Source organism: Octopus sinensis, linkage group LG1, assembly GCF_006345805.1.
Source record: "Octopus sinensis linkage group LG1, ASM634580v1, whole genome shotgun sequence".
In the NCBI taxonomy this organism is placed as follows: domain Eukaryota; kingdom Metazoa; phylum Mollusca; class Cephalopoda; order Octopoda; family Octopodidae; genus Octopus; species Octopus sinensis.
In genome coordinates, this window is record NC_042997.1 from 116452170 (window position 1) to 116470846 (window position 18677).

At 38.6% G+C, this 18677-nt stretch overlaps 1 protein-coding gene across 2 annotated transcripts in view; it reads right to left on the reverse strand.

Annotated features, from left to right (window-relative positions):
• The window catches only part of LOC115216481 (serine/threonine-protein kinase 36-like), a 182874-nt gene that overhangs the window by 61986 nt on the left and 102211 nt on the right, over positions 1-18677 (reverse strand). For both annotated transcript variants that reach the window (XM_029785887.2, XM_036504210.1), the window contains exons 20-21: positions 8829-8892; positions 2508-2618 (exon numbers count right to left, since the gene is read on the reverse strand). In XM_029785887.2, the coding sequence (XP_029641747.1) occupies positions 2508-2618; positions 8829-8892 (175 nt within the window). The remainder of the gene's footprint in view (positions 1-2507; positions 2619-8828; positions 8893-18677) is intronic.

Sequence of the window (18677 nt, forward strand, 5' to 3'; positions counted from 1 at the left end):
GGTTATAACCCCAAGAGACAATATACAAGACTAACAAATGAGGGAATCATGATTCCCTCACTTGTTGAAATCAGGGTTTCAAACTTTTTTTAATCTCATTCAACTAATGCTTTATCGTAAGAATAAATTCGTCCTCTCGGTCAAACTGTGTATGTGGGTGGGTGGGGGTGACTTTTTTTTTTTTGTTTTTCTTTCAACTCTACCTGCTTGTCTTGCAAGTTACCTCTGATGACCTTGCTAATGCCACTGACCTGAAAGAAACACTCTGTACACTGTAAAGTCATTGGCGTTATGAAGAGCATCCAGCTGTAGAAACCATGCCAGCATAGAAAACAGATGAAAATGATTATATATATATATATATATATATATATACTCTTTACTTGCTTCAGTCATTTGACAGTGGCCATGCTAGAGCACCACCTTTAGTCAAGCAAATCGACCCCAGGACTTATTCTTCGTAAGCCTAGTACTTATTCTATCGGTCTCTTTTGCCAAACTGCTAAGTTACGGGTACATAACATTCCAGCATCGGTTGTCAAAAGATTTTGGGGGGCAAGCACAGACACACAAACATATACACACACACACACACACATACATATATACAATGGGTTTCTTTCAATTTCCATCTACCAAAACCATTCACAAGGTTTTGGTTGGCCCAAGGCTATAGTAGAAGACACTTACCCAAGGTGCCACGCAGTGGGAATGAACCCAGAATCATGTGGTTGGTAAGCAAGCTACTTCCCACACAGCCACTCCTTCACCTATATATATATATATATATATATATATATGGTGTTAGGAAGGGCATCCAGCCATAGAAACATTGCCAGATCAGACTGGGCCTGGTGCAGCCTTCTGGCTTCCCAGACCCCACTTGAACTGTCCAATCCATGCTAGCATGGAAAGTGGACGCTAAATGATGATGATGATATGGATCAAAACCATTTGATTCAAATTCGTTGGTACTGTGACAACTTCAAGTGTGATGCTTAATCTTCAGCCATTTTGAATGGGAATTCAAATTCAAAGTGGCTGAAGATTAGCATCATGCTTGAAACAAACTCATTTGATCCATACATGTAACTCACAATTAATGTGCTGAGTGTCCTTCTTTCATTTTTAAAATGCACCATCCAAATGTGATCGATGCCAGCTCCTTCGCCCCCAACTGGCTCCTGTGCCAGTGGCATGTAAAAAGCACCATCTGAATGTGGCTTTTGCCAATGCCGCCTTGACTGGCTCCCATGCCAGTGGCACATAAAAACACCATCCAAACATGGTCAATGCCAGACATCTCCGGCCCCTGTGCCGGTTGCATGTAAAAGAACCCCACCCACAACACTCTTGGAGTTGTTGGTGTTAGGAAGAGCATCCAGCTGTAGAAACACTGCCAGATCAGACTGGAGCCTGGTGCAGCCGCCTGGCTTCCCAGACCCCCAGTCAAACCGTCCAACCCATGTCAGTATAGAAAATGGACATTAAACGATGATGATATATATATATATATATATACATATATATATATATATGTTAGAAGACCTTGAAATATATATTTATATCTATGTACAAATAAGTTTTATTCCTAATATTCTCTGAAGAAATTTGTAGAATATACATATATCTTTTTACTCAGGGACTAGTAGACCCAACACCGTTTGGTAATTGCTGCACATTCAAAACCAGTGAACAGTAATTTATGAAACCGGTGTGACTTTGAATCTCTTTAATAATTCATAATAATTACTTTTATTCCACTTAATTCTACCTCAGAACATCTAATTGTATATATTTTTTGTTACTTTTCATAAAAAAGCCTTTATTTTTTGATATCCAATGTGCATTTTCACTGTTTTTCTTCTTACTTTCCCTATACCTTTTCCACATGTATTTTCTATTTCCTTTTTGAAACATATTTCTATTATATATATATATATATATATATATGTGTGTGTGTGTGTCACCTTACTGGCACTTGTGCTGGTGGCATGTGAAAAAACACTCGAACGAGGTTGTTGCCAGTGCCGCTGGACTGGCTCCTGTGCAAGTGGCACATAAAAAGCACGATTGAGTGTGGCCGCTGCCAGTACCGCCAGACTGGCCCACGTGCCAGTGGCACGTAAAAGCACCCACTGCACTCTCAGTGGTTGGCATTAGGAAGGGCATCCAGCCGTAGAAACTCTGCCAGATCAGATTGGAGCCTGGTGCAGCCATCTGGTTCGCCAGTCCTCAGTCAAATTGTCCACCTCATGCTAGCATGGAAAGTGGATGTTAAACGATGATGATGATTATGATAAAATGCAATATTCAGTATTCTAACATGACATACACATTGTTGGGTATAAAGATTGCTTTCTGATATTAATACTGCTTCTGTTGCTATACATAAGCTGTAATATACACACACACATTAATTAGTGTATAAAACCAGAATCGTTCTTTCTGTAAACAAATAATTATAAAAAAAATCTATTTCTAAAACCAAGCAAGGAAAATCTCACCTCTGAAAGATCAGTAAAGACACACAGACAAGCATTCATCAGGTCAGGAGGTGAAATGGAGACACACGTACCGCAGTATAGAACCTGGCTGAACAGAAGTGCTATGGCTGCCTGGAAGAAATCAAAACAGTATTTCAAAATATTTTTGACAAGAAATATTGTATATTAGCACCAATGTTTTATTGGTTATATTATTTACAAATGTGAAAGCAACAGAAAATGTGTAAGTATGTTCAAGAAATAGTAAATTGAATTACAAATAAATCAATTAAATGTTTTCTAGTAAGAAAACCAAATGAAGAATAAAGTTCTTGATAAAAAGTTACCAAATCTTTAAAATTTGTGTTTTTATGTATTCCAATGTATGTGTTTTGTCTCGTTCTTTTTCTGCATGAGATCAATGGCAAAAATATCAAGATGAAAAAAGAAAAATAGAAATCATTAACTCTTTACATTTATATAATGTTTACATCATATATTTTAATTGTTTCAGTCATTAGACTGTGGCCATGCTAGGGCACTATCAAACCTAGCACTTATTTCTTGTTTTTAATCCTGGTTCTTTTACTATCAGTGTCATTTGCCAGACTGCTAAGTTACAGGCACAAACACACCAATACTGGTTGTCAGTGGTGCTGGAGGACAAAAAAAAAACACGTACACATGATGGGCTTCTTTCAGTTTTCATCTGCCAAATCCACTCACAAGGCTTTCATCAACCTGAGGCTATAGTAGAAGATACTTGCTCAAGGTGCCTATATAGCAGGACTGAACCTGGAACCGTGTGGTTGAGAAGCAAGCTTTTTACCACAAAGCCACACTACTGCCCATTCACATTGTTTTGAATCAATCATACATTTACCTTCTAGGTTTGAGATTTTGATGTGATTGATTAATTTTAGAAAAACATTGTATGGTATGTGTGAGAGGCAGGATCTAGCTGGTTTGACTAAACGCGGCAGAATATTTGGACCAGATAAAGAGTTGATGAGTCTGACCCATTCTCTTAGATCAGTGTTTCTTAACCTTTTTTTGTACTTTCCCTTTATCAGTTTTCCATGCCCCCCACCACATATGTAAAAGACCGGGGGTAGTCTCATAGAATTAAAAGTCTTGTTTTCATTTAAAATTAGCTTTCTTAAAATCCACAGGGTCCCTCTAATGGTAGTCTCATAAAATTAACAGCCTTGTATTCATTTAACATTAACATTCTTAAAATCCATGTGGTCCCTCTAATGGTCACAGCTATTACAAGGGAAATAATCATTTCATAATTCAAAAACAGGATTAGAAATCTAAAACTAAGGAAATTTAAGAAAAAATGCATAGAATTCACATATTTCCTGTCTTTTTTTTGTTTTGTTTATTCAATACAAATTTTTTAAACCTCTGACATTTAGAAAACAAATATAGTGAAAACAGTACAAATTCTAATAAAACATGTTTTTAACTTAAAAAATATAAACCCCTATTAGACTTAGCAAATTTTCCCTCAGAATCCTGAAACTCTCCCTACCCCATCCCCTGCCACTAGGATAACTTACTCCAGGTTAAAAACTGCAATATTAGACAAATGGAGTCATTTGTTACGGTAAGTTTCATTTCTAAAGACCAAAAATCAGGCTTATATGAGCCCCTCCTGAAAAAGAAGTGAGTTGTACAACTAATTTGTTACTTTTTCATATTATTCCAATCAGATAGAATCATTCCTGTTTAATTCTTTTATTTGTTTCAGTCATTTGGCTATGGCCATGCTGGAGCACCACCTTTAGTCAAGCAAATTGACCCCAGGACTTATTCTTTGTAAGCCTAGTACTTATTCTATTGGTCTCATTTGCTGAACTGCTAAGTTACGGGGACGTAAACACACCAGCATCAGTTGTCAAGCAATGCTGGGGGGACAAACACACACACACATATATATGTATGTATGTGTGTCTATATATATATACATATATATATATAAAAATATATATGCATGTATATATGATGGGCTTCTTTCAGTTTCCATGTACCAAATCCACTCACAAGGCTTTGGTTGACCTGAGACTATAGTAGATGACACGTGCTCAAGGCACCATACAGTGGGATTGAACCCGGAACCATGTAGTTGGGAAGCAAGCTTCTTACCACACAGCCACTCCTGTGTCTATGTTTAAGTTTATGTTCCATGCTGGCATTGGTAGGACAGTTTGACAGGATCTGTTGGGTCCAGGGACTGAATTGTATACTAGTGTCTGTTTTGGTATGGTTTTTATGGCTCAATGCCCTTCCTAATGCCAACAACTTCACAACATGTACTGAGTAGGTTTTTTTTTCTCTTTCATGGTACCAGTACCAGTAAGGTCACCGTTTAGTTTGCAAGATTACGGTCCTCTTTGATTAAATCACATAAAGGTGACTGAGATTACAACACACCCTCTTGAATGGGATGCCAGTCCTTCACAGAGTTAACTCCCCAAATATTGCTGGAACCCATTTGCAGCTGAGTGGACTGGAGCAATTTTTTTCAAGAACAAAATGCAATGTCTGGCCTAAGAATCGAAAACACAATCCCCTGATTGCTTAACAGAAATAAAATACAGAGTAAAATAATTATTTCTGCAATGAAACTAAAAAAAGAAAAGAGAAAATTCAAAGTGTGTGGTCAGAAAAGACAATCTTTTTCTGACGCTCAAGTAAATGTATTTGACAGTACACAATGCTTCATGACAACCATCGACCAATAGAAAAGTCCTGAAGATGGCGTTAGTCAAGCATGAACAAATTCCAGATAATATGTCTTAGCTGTTTAGATTCGTTGCCCATAAAGGTGTTTAATAAACAAGGAAAAAAGAGAAGTAAATTCTATAAACATTTCTAGTAAGAGATACAGTCACAAAATGTCTGCCGAAAGACGTAATAATGACCATTTCAGTAAGCTTCCAAGACAACTTGACAAAAGGTAACTCGTGCATGTATAACAAACTAAAAGAATATATATATGTGTGTGTGTGTGTGTAAATAGACTTGTATATAGACTTCTGTTTATACTGCTTCGATAAATTGCAGGAAAATAACATGTGGATATACCTATAAAGAGATTGTACATTTGGCATTCCATTCAAATTCATACCATTGTTAACAAAGTTAAACAGGAAATAAAATGAATATTTGATGTAAGAGAAACTGATTATATTTAATCACGGAATAAAGTTAAAAAAATATCTTTAATACATATCAGAAATAATAGAAATGGAGATACAGACTACGATAGAGATGTGTGAATAAAAACATGGTTTGCAAACATTAATAAATGTTTCCAAGTGTAGATTGTAATTTGCAGCATCAGTCTTACCTTTCATAGATTCACATTACAGCTGCTCTGTGACAGAACCATATTCTGTTTGTTCGTTTTTATGTCTATTTTTCCATGCTAGCATGGGTTAGATGAGTGTATTATTGAGGCATTAGTTTGATTTTTTTACAGCTGAATACCCTTCTTGTTGCTAACACTTGGCTGTTTTATCTTTTCTAAGTATGAGATGTCACCTCAATAGTAAATGGGCTACTTCTGTCCCTCCATCATACTCAAAACTCTTGGTTTCATTCCATCTCTCAGCTGAGAGGCCCTTGTATTGGATGCTTGTGACTGCTGATGCTATGTAAAAAGCACTCATGCTGGTGCCATATAAAAAGTAGCAATCATCATCATTTAGTATCTGTTTTCCATGCTGGCATAGGTTAGCTGATTAGACTGGAACCAGTAAGTGGGAGAAATGCACCGGTTTCCATCGTCCATTTTAACTTGGTTTCTATGGCTGGATGCCCTTCCTAACACCAACCACTCCACAGAGTGTAGTGGGTGTAAATAGTGCCATCTAAAATGCCATTGTGCTGATGCCGTGTAAAATGCACCTTCACAGGTGCCATGCAAAAAGCAGCCAGTACACTCAGAAAGTGGTTGGCATCAGGAAGAGCATCCAGATGTAGAAACTATTCTAAAACAGACAATTGGAGCCTGGTGCAGCTCCTGTAAAAGCATCTAACCCATGCCAGCATGGAAAATGGACATTAAATGATGATGATGATCACACACATGATGGGTGTCTTTTCCAGTTTTCATTTGCTACATCTGCTCCTTTGATTTTTGGTTAGCTCCAGGCCATAACAGAAGGTACCTGCCCAAGGTACCACACATGAGATTGATCCCAAAACCTTGTGGTTGCAAAGCAAATTTCTTGTAGTATTATAATTTTTTTAAAAATCAATTGTATGGAATATAATAAATACAGTAGTATCACAGTGTGATTGGCACTGCTGCCAAAGGTTTCCTGAAAATCAGTTCTCAGTCACTTCAAAATGGTAAGTGATCAACATGCCAGACCAAACTAATGCAGATTCTGCCCAGACAAATACTGTATAAACCCATTCCTTACACTTTAACAGTGGAGGTGCAATAGCCCAGTGTTTAGGGCCACGGACTCATGGTTGTAGAATCACGGTTTTGATTCCGATACCAGTGTGAGTGTTTGAGCAAAAACACCTAAAAGCTCCACAAGGCTCCGGCAGTGGGTGGTGGTGAACCCTGCTGTACTCTTACACCACAACTTCCATGCTTTCTTCCTGTTTCTGTTATACTTGTATTTCAAAGAAGCCAGCCTTATCACACTCTGTGTCATACTGAATCTCCCTGAGAACTACATTAAGGGTACATGTATTGGTGGAGTGTTCAGCCACTTGCACATTAATTTCATGAGCAGGCTATTCCGTTGATCGGATCAACTGGAAGCCTCGTCGTCATAACCAACGAAGTGCCACAACGACACTATTTCTCCGACAAAGACACACCTATCAACAACAGACAGTTATGGTTTCCGTTGACTTCAATGCTGTTATCATTGTTGTGGATTCACTAGGCCCCCAGAAAATTCTTGTATCAGATGGTAAATACCATAAGTTGGGTTGACAAGGGTTTACACCAGGGTCAAGGTTTACAGAGAAAGGAAGCGATAGGAAGGAAAGTGATTGGTTTGAAGGAGAAAAATAGAAGAGAGCATGGAATTAAAAGACCAGGAAGGGTGAGTAAAGGCTGCAAGGGAGTTGGGAAGAGTAAGAGATGATTCGAAATAGGTGTAGGAGTAAATGTAAAGAATGGCATGTGTGTGTGTGTGTGTGTGTGGGAGGGGTTATTGAATGGGGGTGTGGAGGAATGGTGATAAGAATATGGGATGAATGTCAATAGAAATGGCTCAGGGGAGAGGAAGTGATGACTGGCAGTATAGAAAGAGTGATGAGCAGTAGAATAATACAGTAGATAGGGGAAGGGATGAAAGGGTTAGAGATAGGGAGATGGAGGTGGGATAAAGTTTGCGAGAGTATGGGGGTTAGAGCAAGACATGGATGGAGATGGTCAGAGAGGTCTGTGTGTGTGTAGCCATGTAGTTCCTCTACATCAAGAACCTGCTCTACTCCAACCTTTTCTCTCATACCTGGAAGTTAAAGGCCTTCCAGGCCTCAATGTGTTGCTAGTATGTAGTTCCATATTTTACACAACAGACCTGAGAATGGATACATAGATTGCCAAGTGCCCAGGAGACTTGGTATGAAGAGGAGATGAACATTTAGAAATACTACACACACATAGGCGTAGGAGTGGCTGTGTGGTAAGTAGCTTACTTATGAACTGCATGGTTCCAGGTTCAGTGCCACTGCGAGGCGCCTTGGGCAAGTGTCTTCTACTATAGTCTCGGGCCGACCAAAGCCTTGTGAGTGGATTTGGTAGACAGAAACTGAAAGAAGCCCGTCATATATATGTGTGTGTATATGTTTGTGTGTCTGTATTTGTTCCCCAACATCGCTTGATAACCGATGCTGGTGTGTTTACGTCCCTGTAACTTAGTGGTTCAGCCAAAGAGAACCGATAGAATAAGTAATAGGCTTAAAGAATAAGTCCTGGGGTCGATTTGCTTGACTAAAGGTGGTGCTCCAGCATGGCCACAGTCAAATGACTGAAACAAGTAACAAGTAAAAGAGTATACACATAGAAAGTGTCTGAGAAAGTAAAGAAAGAAGAGAAAGAGAGCATGTGTGTGTGTGTAATGTATATATGATATTGTCCTAGTTAATGCATTTTCAAGTGAGAAACACCAATGTACATTAAACTTACATAACTGCCTCCACTTTGCATTTATTTATAAGTAGGGAAATTCACTTCTCAGAAGGCCAGATTGCTGAGACAATTTTGAAGTCACGGATATAAGTCACCAGAATAAATAGCAAACGAAGATGATTACTAAAGAATATCAATCATTTATCCTTTTTTTTTTTTTTTTTACTTACTGTGTGATTGGCAAATTGAGATTCTAAGAAGGAAGATACGATCAATTCAGAAGAATTCTTTAGGCTGCAACATTGAAAAGTAAAATACAATATTAGTGCAAAAATGATTACAAAGAAATCAAATAAGCAGCTTCTAATGCAGCTGAAGCTAAAATGAAGAATGTTAATATTCATCATGTATATGGATCATCGCTGTCATCACCATTGTCGTTGTTGTCATCATCATCATCATCTGGTAGTTCTTAAAATAAAGCATTTCTTCATTTTTGCATTCCAGTTTGTAAACGTAAACATGCCGGGCAAAATGCGGAGCCGTATTTCGACTGTCGTTACGTTCTGAATTCAAATTCTGCCGAGGTCAACTTTGCCTTTCATCCTCTCGGGGTCGATAAATTAAGTACCAGTTACGCACTGGGGTCGATGTAATCGACTTAATCCGTTTGTCTGTCCTTGTTTGTCCCCTCTGTGTTTAGCCCCTTGTGGGTAGTAAAGAAATAGGTATTTCGTCTGCCGTTACATTCTGAGTTCAAAGGGGCTAAACACAGAGGGGACAAACAAGGACAGACAAATGGATTAAGTCGATTACATCGACCCCCCAGTGCGTAACTGGTACTTAATTTATCGACCCCGATAGGATGAAAGGCAAAGTTGACCTTGGCAGAATTTGAACTCAGAACGTAACAGCAAATTCCATCGAGGTCGACTTTGCCACACCTACACCTATTTATCTGTGTTTTGTAGGGATCTTAACACACAATATGTGGCAGTTTTCAAGATTTACATACCTTTCATTACAGTTTGTATAATCTATATCTATTTATATACATGTATGTGTAAACACACACACACAAGCATGTTTTTAGCATTTAACACTCAATATATAACAGTCGTCAAGATTTAAATAGGATTTTTCATTATCACTTCTAATGATCTAGATAATTAACCAATAATGATATAGACGTAAAGCTTTGATTATCAACAATGCTAGAGACTTAAAGCCTCCACTAATTATCAATAAATGATATAGACTTAAGATTTTTGTTAATTAATTTCAGATGAAATACCATTAAATGTTAAATAATTTGAATTCCTAAATCAAAATATACTCTCTCCTTCTATCATGCATGTTAATGAGATGCAATGGCTGTGAAGGTATTTGTTTCCCTTCATCAAGAATTGAAACCTTGTCACAGTCATTTATTGTGGTCTACAGCAAGAAGTATAATGTTGCTTTCACAAATACAGTGATGTTTATGCTATACTGATGAGCCCATAATAAAACCAAATCATGTCTGATATTATCTCCCTTGGTTACCTAAACAATTAAAACAACTATAGCCATTGGCCAATATTACATTTTTTTCACAACATAATCATTTCTTTTTTTTTTCTTTTTCAATGATCACTGCATTAAATGTTGACACTAACTTTCTCATGCAGATGGTGCCTCTGAGTTATTCACTCTCTAAACAATTCTGTTTCTCTGTGCCAACTAATGTATAATAAAACAAAATAAATGTGCCCTTTTAAAGCCTAGCCAGGCTCATGGGCCCGGTTTCCCAGTTTCTATGGCATATGTGTTCCCCAGCTGGACGGGACACCAGTCTATTGCAGCATTACTCATTTTTGCCAGCTGAGTGAACTGGAGCAACGTGAAATGAAGTGTTTTGCTCAAGAATACAATGCATCGCCCGATCCAGGAATCGAAACCACAATCTTACGATCATGGTGCTGACACACTAACCACTAAACCACGCGCCTCCACAACTAATGTATAATCTTGTACATATTTACTCAGTGCTTCTATAAACATTACTCTGACAAATGTGGTGAAATAGATGCCTTACTGTTGAGGCTACAATAATGTCAAAACATATCCATATAATAGTAAATATTTACTGATATTGTTTGTTTTTCTCCTCACTTAAGTGTTTATAGTTAATTTCTTTGATGCTCTGTGCTTTAAAAATGATACTCTGGCCCCTGTGCCGGTGGCACGTAAAAAGCACCCGCTACACTCATGGAGTGGTTGGCATTAAGAAGGGCATCCAGTTGTAGAAACACTGCCAGATCAGACTGGAGCCTGGTGCAGCCCCCTGGCTTCCCAGACCCTGGTCAAACTGTCCAACCCATGCTAGCATGGAAAACGGACGTTAAACGATGATGATGATGATGATTCCTAAAACCACCTGTGTATCTTGCTAAATGCAAATACATCACAGAAAGCCTAATTAAGTGTGGTATTTGTGCAAAGATAATACCTCTTATGGATTTCTTGTGTTTTAAAAAACACAAAAATATATGTAAGTAGCAGATGAAAATTATCCAGCTTTGGCAGAGAATCCTAGATGCTCATTTCTGCCTCTGAGTTTTGTCAATAGCCTGGACTCATTGGCAGTTGCAGGCCAAGAAAAAAAGTCATCATCACTGATACAAGCAGAAATGTGTATCTAGCATTCTCACTGTCCACTGTTGGAGGGGTTTTGTCTGCTTTTGATGTAATTTTGTTTTCTTTAAGAGAGGACATCATTATCATCATCTAGCATCCATTTTCCATTTTTCCATGCTGGTATGGATTTAGATGGTTTGACAAGAGCTGCACCAGATTCCATTGTGTGTTCTGGCCTAGTTTCTACATCTGGATGCCCTTCCTAATGCTAGTCACTCTACAGAATGTACTGGGTGTGGTTTATGTGGCACCAGCACAATCTGAATTTTTTTATGAAATGTAAATATTTTGAAATAATTATGAGAATACATTTTTATATTTAATGTATACTAATCTGAATAAGAACAACAGTAACCTGGGTAACACCAAGTCATTCAGCTAGTACCCTAATAATAGTCTATTTTCTATTGTCAACATACAATGAAGGCTCATAATTCTCTTTAGAAAATTTCAGTCACCACCATTTCTTAATTCACACAGAATCTACATGTAGTGGATCTTGCATGCATGAAGTGGATTCGATCCACCATAGCGAAATTTAAATTACCACTGCAACAGAACTTTTCCTACAGTGGAACAATGGTTTTTCTCTGACAGCAGTTTTACATTTTCCAGATACCTTTAACTAGGCCGAAATAATGTCTTCACCACTTGATCCTTTCTAACTTCTTCTACTCCACCAAAAGCTACAATAGAGATAACAAGACCACCAACTAAATCTATTGTTCTCAATGATATATCTATCCTTCTGGATCTTTATATAAGCAAGCACATCCCAAGCAAAAATCAGTTCGTCACAGTCGTGACGACTCAACGCAGTTGGTCACCTTGGTGACAAACTTGTGAGTTGAGAGAGAGCTAACATCAGTTGGTGAATCATGAAAGACAACGTCCCACACGCTCTCACTCTCACTAGCTCCAATTCTGTTCTCTTACAACATCATTCTATCTCTCTGTGTTTACTACTAAACAATGAAGAGGACACAAACACAAACTTTACTTCGCATGCTTTTGGATGTATCAAAACGTGCCCGTCGAGGCAAGGTATTGTAACGTAACAGTAAATAAATACTTTCTTAAAACTTCGTGCATTGTTCATCTTTCACATCTTACAACATGCAATCATAATAACTTTTTATCGTTGCAATTGCTGACTACGACAATTCATAATATTGTGTACCAATCAATTTAAAACCATTACATACATGTTTTTATTGCTTCTTTATCCTATTAATACTCTCATGATCCTTGTTCAGCCAAAATATATTTCTTCTTCTCTCCCTCCTCAAGTGACTCATCATTCTACTACAACTCATCCTTTCACCATTCTCGTCTTCTCTATTTCAGGGGTTTCTACAAAGATAAGCTTTCTTTCGTCTTTCCCTTGTTTCAGCCATTAGACTGCAGCCAATGCTGGAGCACCACTTTCAAGAGTTTAATTAAACAAATTGGTCCTTCTACTTAAACAAAAATCTGGTATTTATTCTGTTGTTTTCTTTTTCTAGACTGCTAAGTTATGGGGGACATCACCAAACTAACATTGGTTGTCAAGCATTGGTGGGGAGAGAAAACACAAGCACACACATACATATATACATGTTGGGTTTCCACGCAGTTTCCTTCTATGAAGAATTGTCCAAGGTCCTTCACCGTGGGGCTGAGCCCAAAAACCACACAGTTGCAACATAGGCTTCTGAACCCATACAACTATGTCATACAACTATGCCATACAACTTTCCCCATTCTTCTTTCCCTGATAGATAAAATATTAATTATTTTCAATATTGTATTGATAATTTCATGGTATCTTAGAGCAGTTTTTTTCTTTATCTTCTTTAGTTACCACCATCAAACTCAGCAGATGTTAGAGGCCTGTTTCATTGCTTTATTGGAAGGGACTTCCAATCATAAAAAAAGGGTTAGTTACATCAAAACACATTCTGAGCTGCCACCGTATTTAAGATCAGGAATTAAAATTAGTCCGACATCTAATTGCTTTTTATTTCCTTGCTATGCGTCAAAATTCAAATTTTAATTGATTAAAATTATAAAAGTTGTCATCCCTTTGCTTTGATCAGATTTAATTAACATTCATAATGATGACTGAGCCAAAGCTTCCTTCTCAATGCAAAGGTAGTTTTAATTAATTAATGTTCTTTTTCATCACTATATCATACAAGTACTCAGCATTTGTGTTACATGCAGATGGCATCCCCAGGTAATTTCCCATAGCAAAGCAAACTACATCAGTAATTAGCATTTAATGGTTATCAACAGGCTCCATGGGTGGATCAGGATTCAGAAAGACATACGGATGAGAAAATAACTGACCAAGTAATTAATGTGCCAAAAAACTGAATTTTGCAAAAATTAGCATGCTTTAACCAGTTAGCATTCAAAGCAGCCAAATCTGGTCCAAACATTCTGTTTTATATTCAAACTGGTCATATCTGGCCTCTCGTACCTATCCTATAATGTCATTGTAAAAATATACAATCACATCACCTGACACAAGATCACCTCCTCCAATGCCCCCACCCCTCTCAAAGATTCTTTGTCATGCAAATACTTGGTGACCCTACTAGTGCTGGCACCATTTAAAAAGTACCCTGTCCATACTGTAAAGTGGGTGGCATTTGGAAGGGCATCCAGCTGTAAAAGCCATGCCAAAACTGACCTCGCCTGAACAGGTACCACATAATAAGCACTCTGTCCACTCTGTGGAGTGGATGGTGTTATGAAGGGCATCCAACTGTAAAAGCCATGCCAAAACAGATACAGAAGTATGGTGCAGGCTCCTACCTGGCCAGCTCCTGTCAAACCATCCCACCCATGCCAGCATGGAAAGAGGATATTAAACGATGATGATGATGATGATAATGACATCAGTGAAATCTCAAAGCTACAAGATGATACGGTATTAATCCAAAATAATGTGAATAAATACGCATTTTCAGTTCTATATTTAAGAGATGAGGAATTATGTACATTATTTACATTTGACAGATATTTGTCCTCATCTTGTTTGTTGTTAACACAACATTTCGGCTGATATACCCTCCAGCCTTCTTCAGGTGTCTGATAAAGGTGTAGGGTGTATCAGCCGAAACGTGTTAACAATAAACAAGTTGAGGACAAATATCCATCAAATGTAAATAATGTAAATAAAGTAAATATGCATTACATTTAACAAAGTGATCTGAAAGCTAAACTTTGAAACTCAGTACAATTTGGGAAGACAAATTTAACTTTTTTGCTACTAAATTTGACTCTTTTGTCACCCCAAATCTGTTGAAATGCACTGTCTTTATTTCATTTAATTTTGAAAAAGAATTTGGTGAAATAAGTGACGTGATTACGGTAGGGTTTGGAACATAAATTGATGAAAAGTTTTAATTTAAATCACTTTATAACAGGAACTTTATATCATGCAACTAATACAGCCTACAAGAGTGCCAGGTATAAAATTTTGATAAATGTGTTTGACCGATGCCAGTGCCACCTGACTGGCATGTAAAAAGCACCGTTCGAGTGTGACAGGTGACAATTCTGCCTGACTGGCACCTGTGCCAGTGACACGTAAAAAGCACCATTTGAGCGTGGTCGATGCCAGTGCCGCCTGACTGGCACCCGAGTCGGTGGCATGTAAAATGTATCATTCAAGCATGGTTGATGCCAGGCCCGCCTGACTGGCTCCTGTGCCGATGGCATGTAAAAAGCACCCACTACACTCTCACAGTGGTTGGCATTAGGAAGGGCATCCAGCTGTAGAAACCTTGCCAAATCAGATTGGAACCTAGTCCAGCCTCCTGGCTTGCCAGTCCTTGATCAAACCATCCAACCCTTGCCAGCATAGAAAACGGATACTAAACGATGATGATGATGAGGTGTGGCTGTGTGGAAAGAAGTTTGCTTCCCAGCTACATGGTTTTGGGTTCAGTCCCTCTGCACGCTACCTTGAACACATGTCTTCTACGATAGTCTCAGGATAACCAAAGCCTTATGAGTGGATCTGGTGGATAGAAACTGTAAAAAGCCTGCCGTATATATATATATACACTGTCTTTACTCTCTTTTACTTGTTTTAGTCATTTGACTTTGACCATGCTGGAGTACCGCCTTTGGTCAAGCAAATCGACCCCAGGACTGATTCTTTGTAAGCGTAGTACTTATTCTATCGGTCACTTTTGCCAAACTGCTAAGTTACGGGGACGTAAACACACCACATCGGTTGTCAAGCGATGTTGGGTGGACAAACACAGACACACAAACCTATACACACACACACACATGTATGTATATACATATATACACACACACATATAGTGCAGGCTTCTTTCAGTTTCTATCTACCAAATCCACTCACAAGGCTTTGGTTGGCCCGAGGCTATAGTAGAAGACACTTGCTCAAGGTGCCACGTAGTGGGAATGAACCTGGAACCATGTGGTTGGTAAGCAAGCTACTTACCACACAGCCACTCCTGCATGTATGTATGTGTCCTTGTGTCAGTGTTTGTCCTTCCACCTCTCCTTGACAACCAGTGTTAGTGTGTTTGCATCCCTGAAACTTAGTGGTTTGGCAAAAAGAGACTGATAGAATAAGTACATCATTATCATCATAAAACTCTGCCTTCCCTGCTGGCATGGGTGGGATGGTTTGACAAGAGCTGGCCAGGCAGAAGCCTGCACCAGACTTCTCTAACTGTTTTGACAGGATTTTTACAGCTGGATGCCCATCCTAACACCAACCACTCAGCAGAGTGGACTTAGTGCTTTTTACGTGGCACAAGCACAGTTTTGGTAAGGTTTTTACAGCTGGATGCCCTTCCAAATGCCACCCATTTTACAGTGTGGACTGGGTGGTACCTGTGCTGACAGGATTACCAAGTATTTGCAAGACAAAGTAAAAGAAAAGAAATAAGCTCTGCGGTTGATTTGTTTGACTAAAATTCTTCATGTTAGTGCCCTAGCATGGCCACAGTCTAATGACTGAAACAAGTAAAAGACACATACATGGTGATAATACAATAATAAATAAATGCACCCTTTTAAAGCCTAGCCAAGCTCATGGGCCCGGTTTCCTGGTTTCTATGGTGTATGTGTTCCCCAGCTGGATGGGACACCAGTCCATCGTAGCGTTACTCATTTTTGCCAAATGAGTGAACTGGAGCAATGTGAAATGAAGTGTTTTGCTCAAGAACACAACACGTCGCCCATTCCAGGAATTGAAACCACAATCTTACGATCATGGTGCTGACACCCTAACCACTAAGCTACGTGCCTCCACACATGGTGATAATGGTATGTGTATATCAACATAGTGTACCGTCAGTTCAGTACAGATGTATGAAAGCAACACAAGCCACAGGACAAACCAAAGTCAAAGAAAAATCAATTTATTCAATACTGTGACTTTAACAAGCCTTAATTGTAAGCTGATGGTTTTAAAATGAGAAGCAAACCACAAGAAATGATGTGTGAGCTTCAACAATATTAAAATCTGAGCAATTAATTTTTGACAGTCAAGAGGTTCTTGGTATTTATTAATTTGCAGTTTTCAGGCATCGGATAAATATGGCCTCCTTAACATATAAGCCACACATTTTATAATAGATTTGCTCTTCGTTGCTGTTTACTTCGCGTTCTCATTTCAGATTTTTCAGACCATGATTACGTTACTCATGAAGTGAAAATATTGAATAAATATATTTGTCTCCAGCTTTTCATGCTCAAGTGGCTTTTATTACTTTCCTATTTCTATCTTCTGTATATCAACAATGTGGCAACAATAAAAGTCAACACACATGTATACAAGTGACAATATATATTCTTATATATGCATTTATGTGTGTGTGTGTGGATATTATATATATATATCATCATCATCATCATTTAACGTCTGTTTTCTGTGCTAGCACAGGTTGGATGGTTCGACCAGGGCCTGGGAAGCCAGGGAGCTGCACTAGGCTTCAGTCTGATCTGGCAGTGTTTCTACAGCTGGATGCCCTTCCTAATGCCAACCACCCTGAGAGTGTAATGGATGCTTTTTACATGCCACTGGTACAGGTGCCAGGGGAGGCTGGCAGTGGCCACAATCAGTTAGTGCTTTTTACATACCACTGGCACAGAAGCCAGTCAAGGTGGCACTGGCATCGGTCACGTTCGGATGGTGCTTTTTACGTACCAGCAGCACGGGTATCAAAACTACAATTTCCATTTGATTTTCATTTTGACGTTGATGTACTTGACTCAATAGGTCTCCTCAAGCACAGTAGGTTGCCCTACGATCCAAGGTAAGCACAGCCAGGCCGTCCTGCAATCCAAGGTACTTTGGATGCTCTGGAGCTATATATATATATATATATATATATATATTTTTTTTTGTTTCAGTCATTGGACTGCAGCCATACTGGGGCACCATATTGAAAAACATTGTATTAGGTTCCTTTGCTGAACCACTCAGTTATAGGGATGTAGACAAACCAACAACTGTGAGTTAGAAACACAAACTCACAAATGTTTATAACAGGCTTCTTTTACTTTCTGTCTACCATATCCCCTTACAAGGTTTTGTTTGGTCTGAAGCTATATTAGAAGACACTTGCCCAAGGTGCCATGTTATAGGACTGAACCCTGAACCATGTGGTTGGGGACCAAGCTTCTTACCGCACAGCCACACCTGTTCCTCTATCTTGGTAACACTAAAACTCTAGGGATGTTTGTGTGTAACTGAAATATCACAGAAATAGTATATTTTATCTTTTTTTCACATATTTATTTTCATACTTACCTTTGGCAGTGCAGTACAAATTTTTGTGAGATTTGGACCTCTATTTAAACAATTAAACAATTTTTGTTATTTCTTGATGAAAAAGTACATGGCTTTCATGATTTTAACAAACACAAACACATACTGGATACACACACATATAATGAATGTCATGGCATGTCAATCAACAAAAACACACATCCACTATATGTGACATACACACACACATAGTCTTCGCTTTTCACCCTTTCTCATCACTCCACCTAGACTCTTCACACCCTCTTTCTTCTATTCTGCTTCAGTTATGATAACCACTTTAGGGCCTGAGTCATGCAAGTTGCAGAGTGGCCTCACAAGTGCCAGTGCCAAGAAAAAGATCCAGCTCACTCTGTAAATTGGTTACCACCAAGAAGAGCAACCAGCCATAGAAAGCATGCTAAAGCAGACATTGGAGCGCAGCGTGGTTCTTAGCATGGCTTACACTATTGAAATTTCTAATCCATGCCAGTATGGAAAATGGACATTAAATGATGATGAAGAGGAGGAGGGGGAGGGGAGAATTGTGTGTGTCTGTGCCCTTGAGAGTGTCTGTGTGTTTACCACTTGTCTTGATGTTTGCATTCAGCTCACT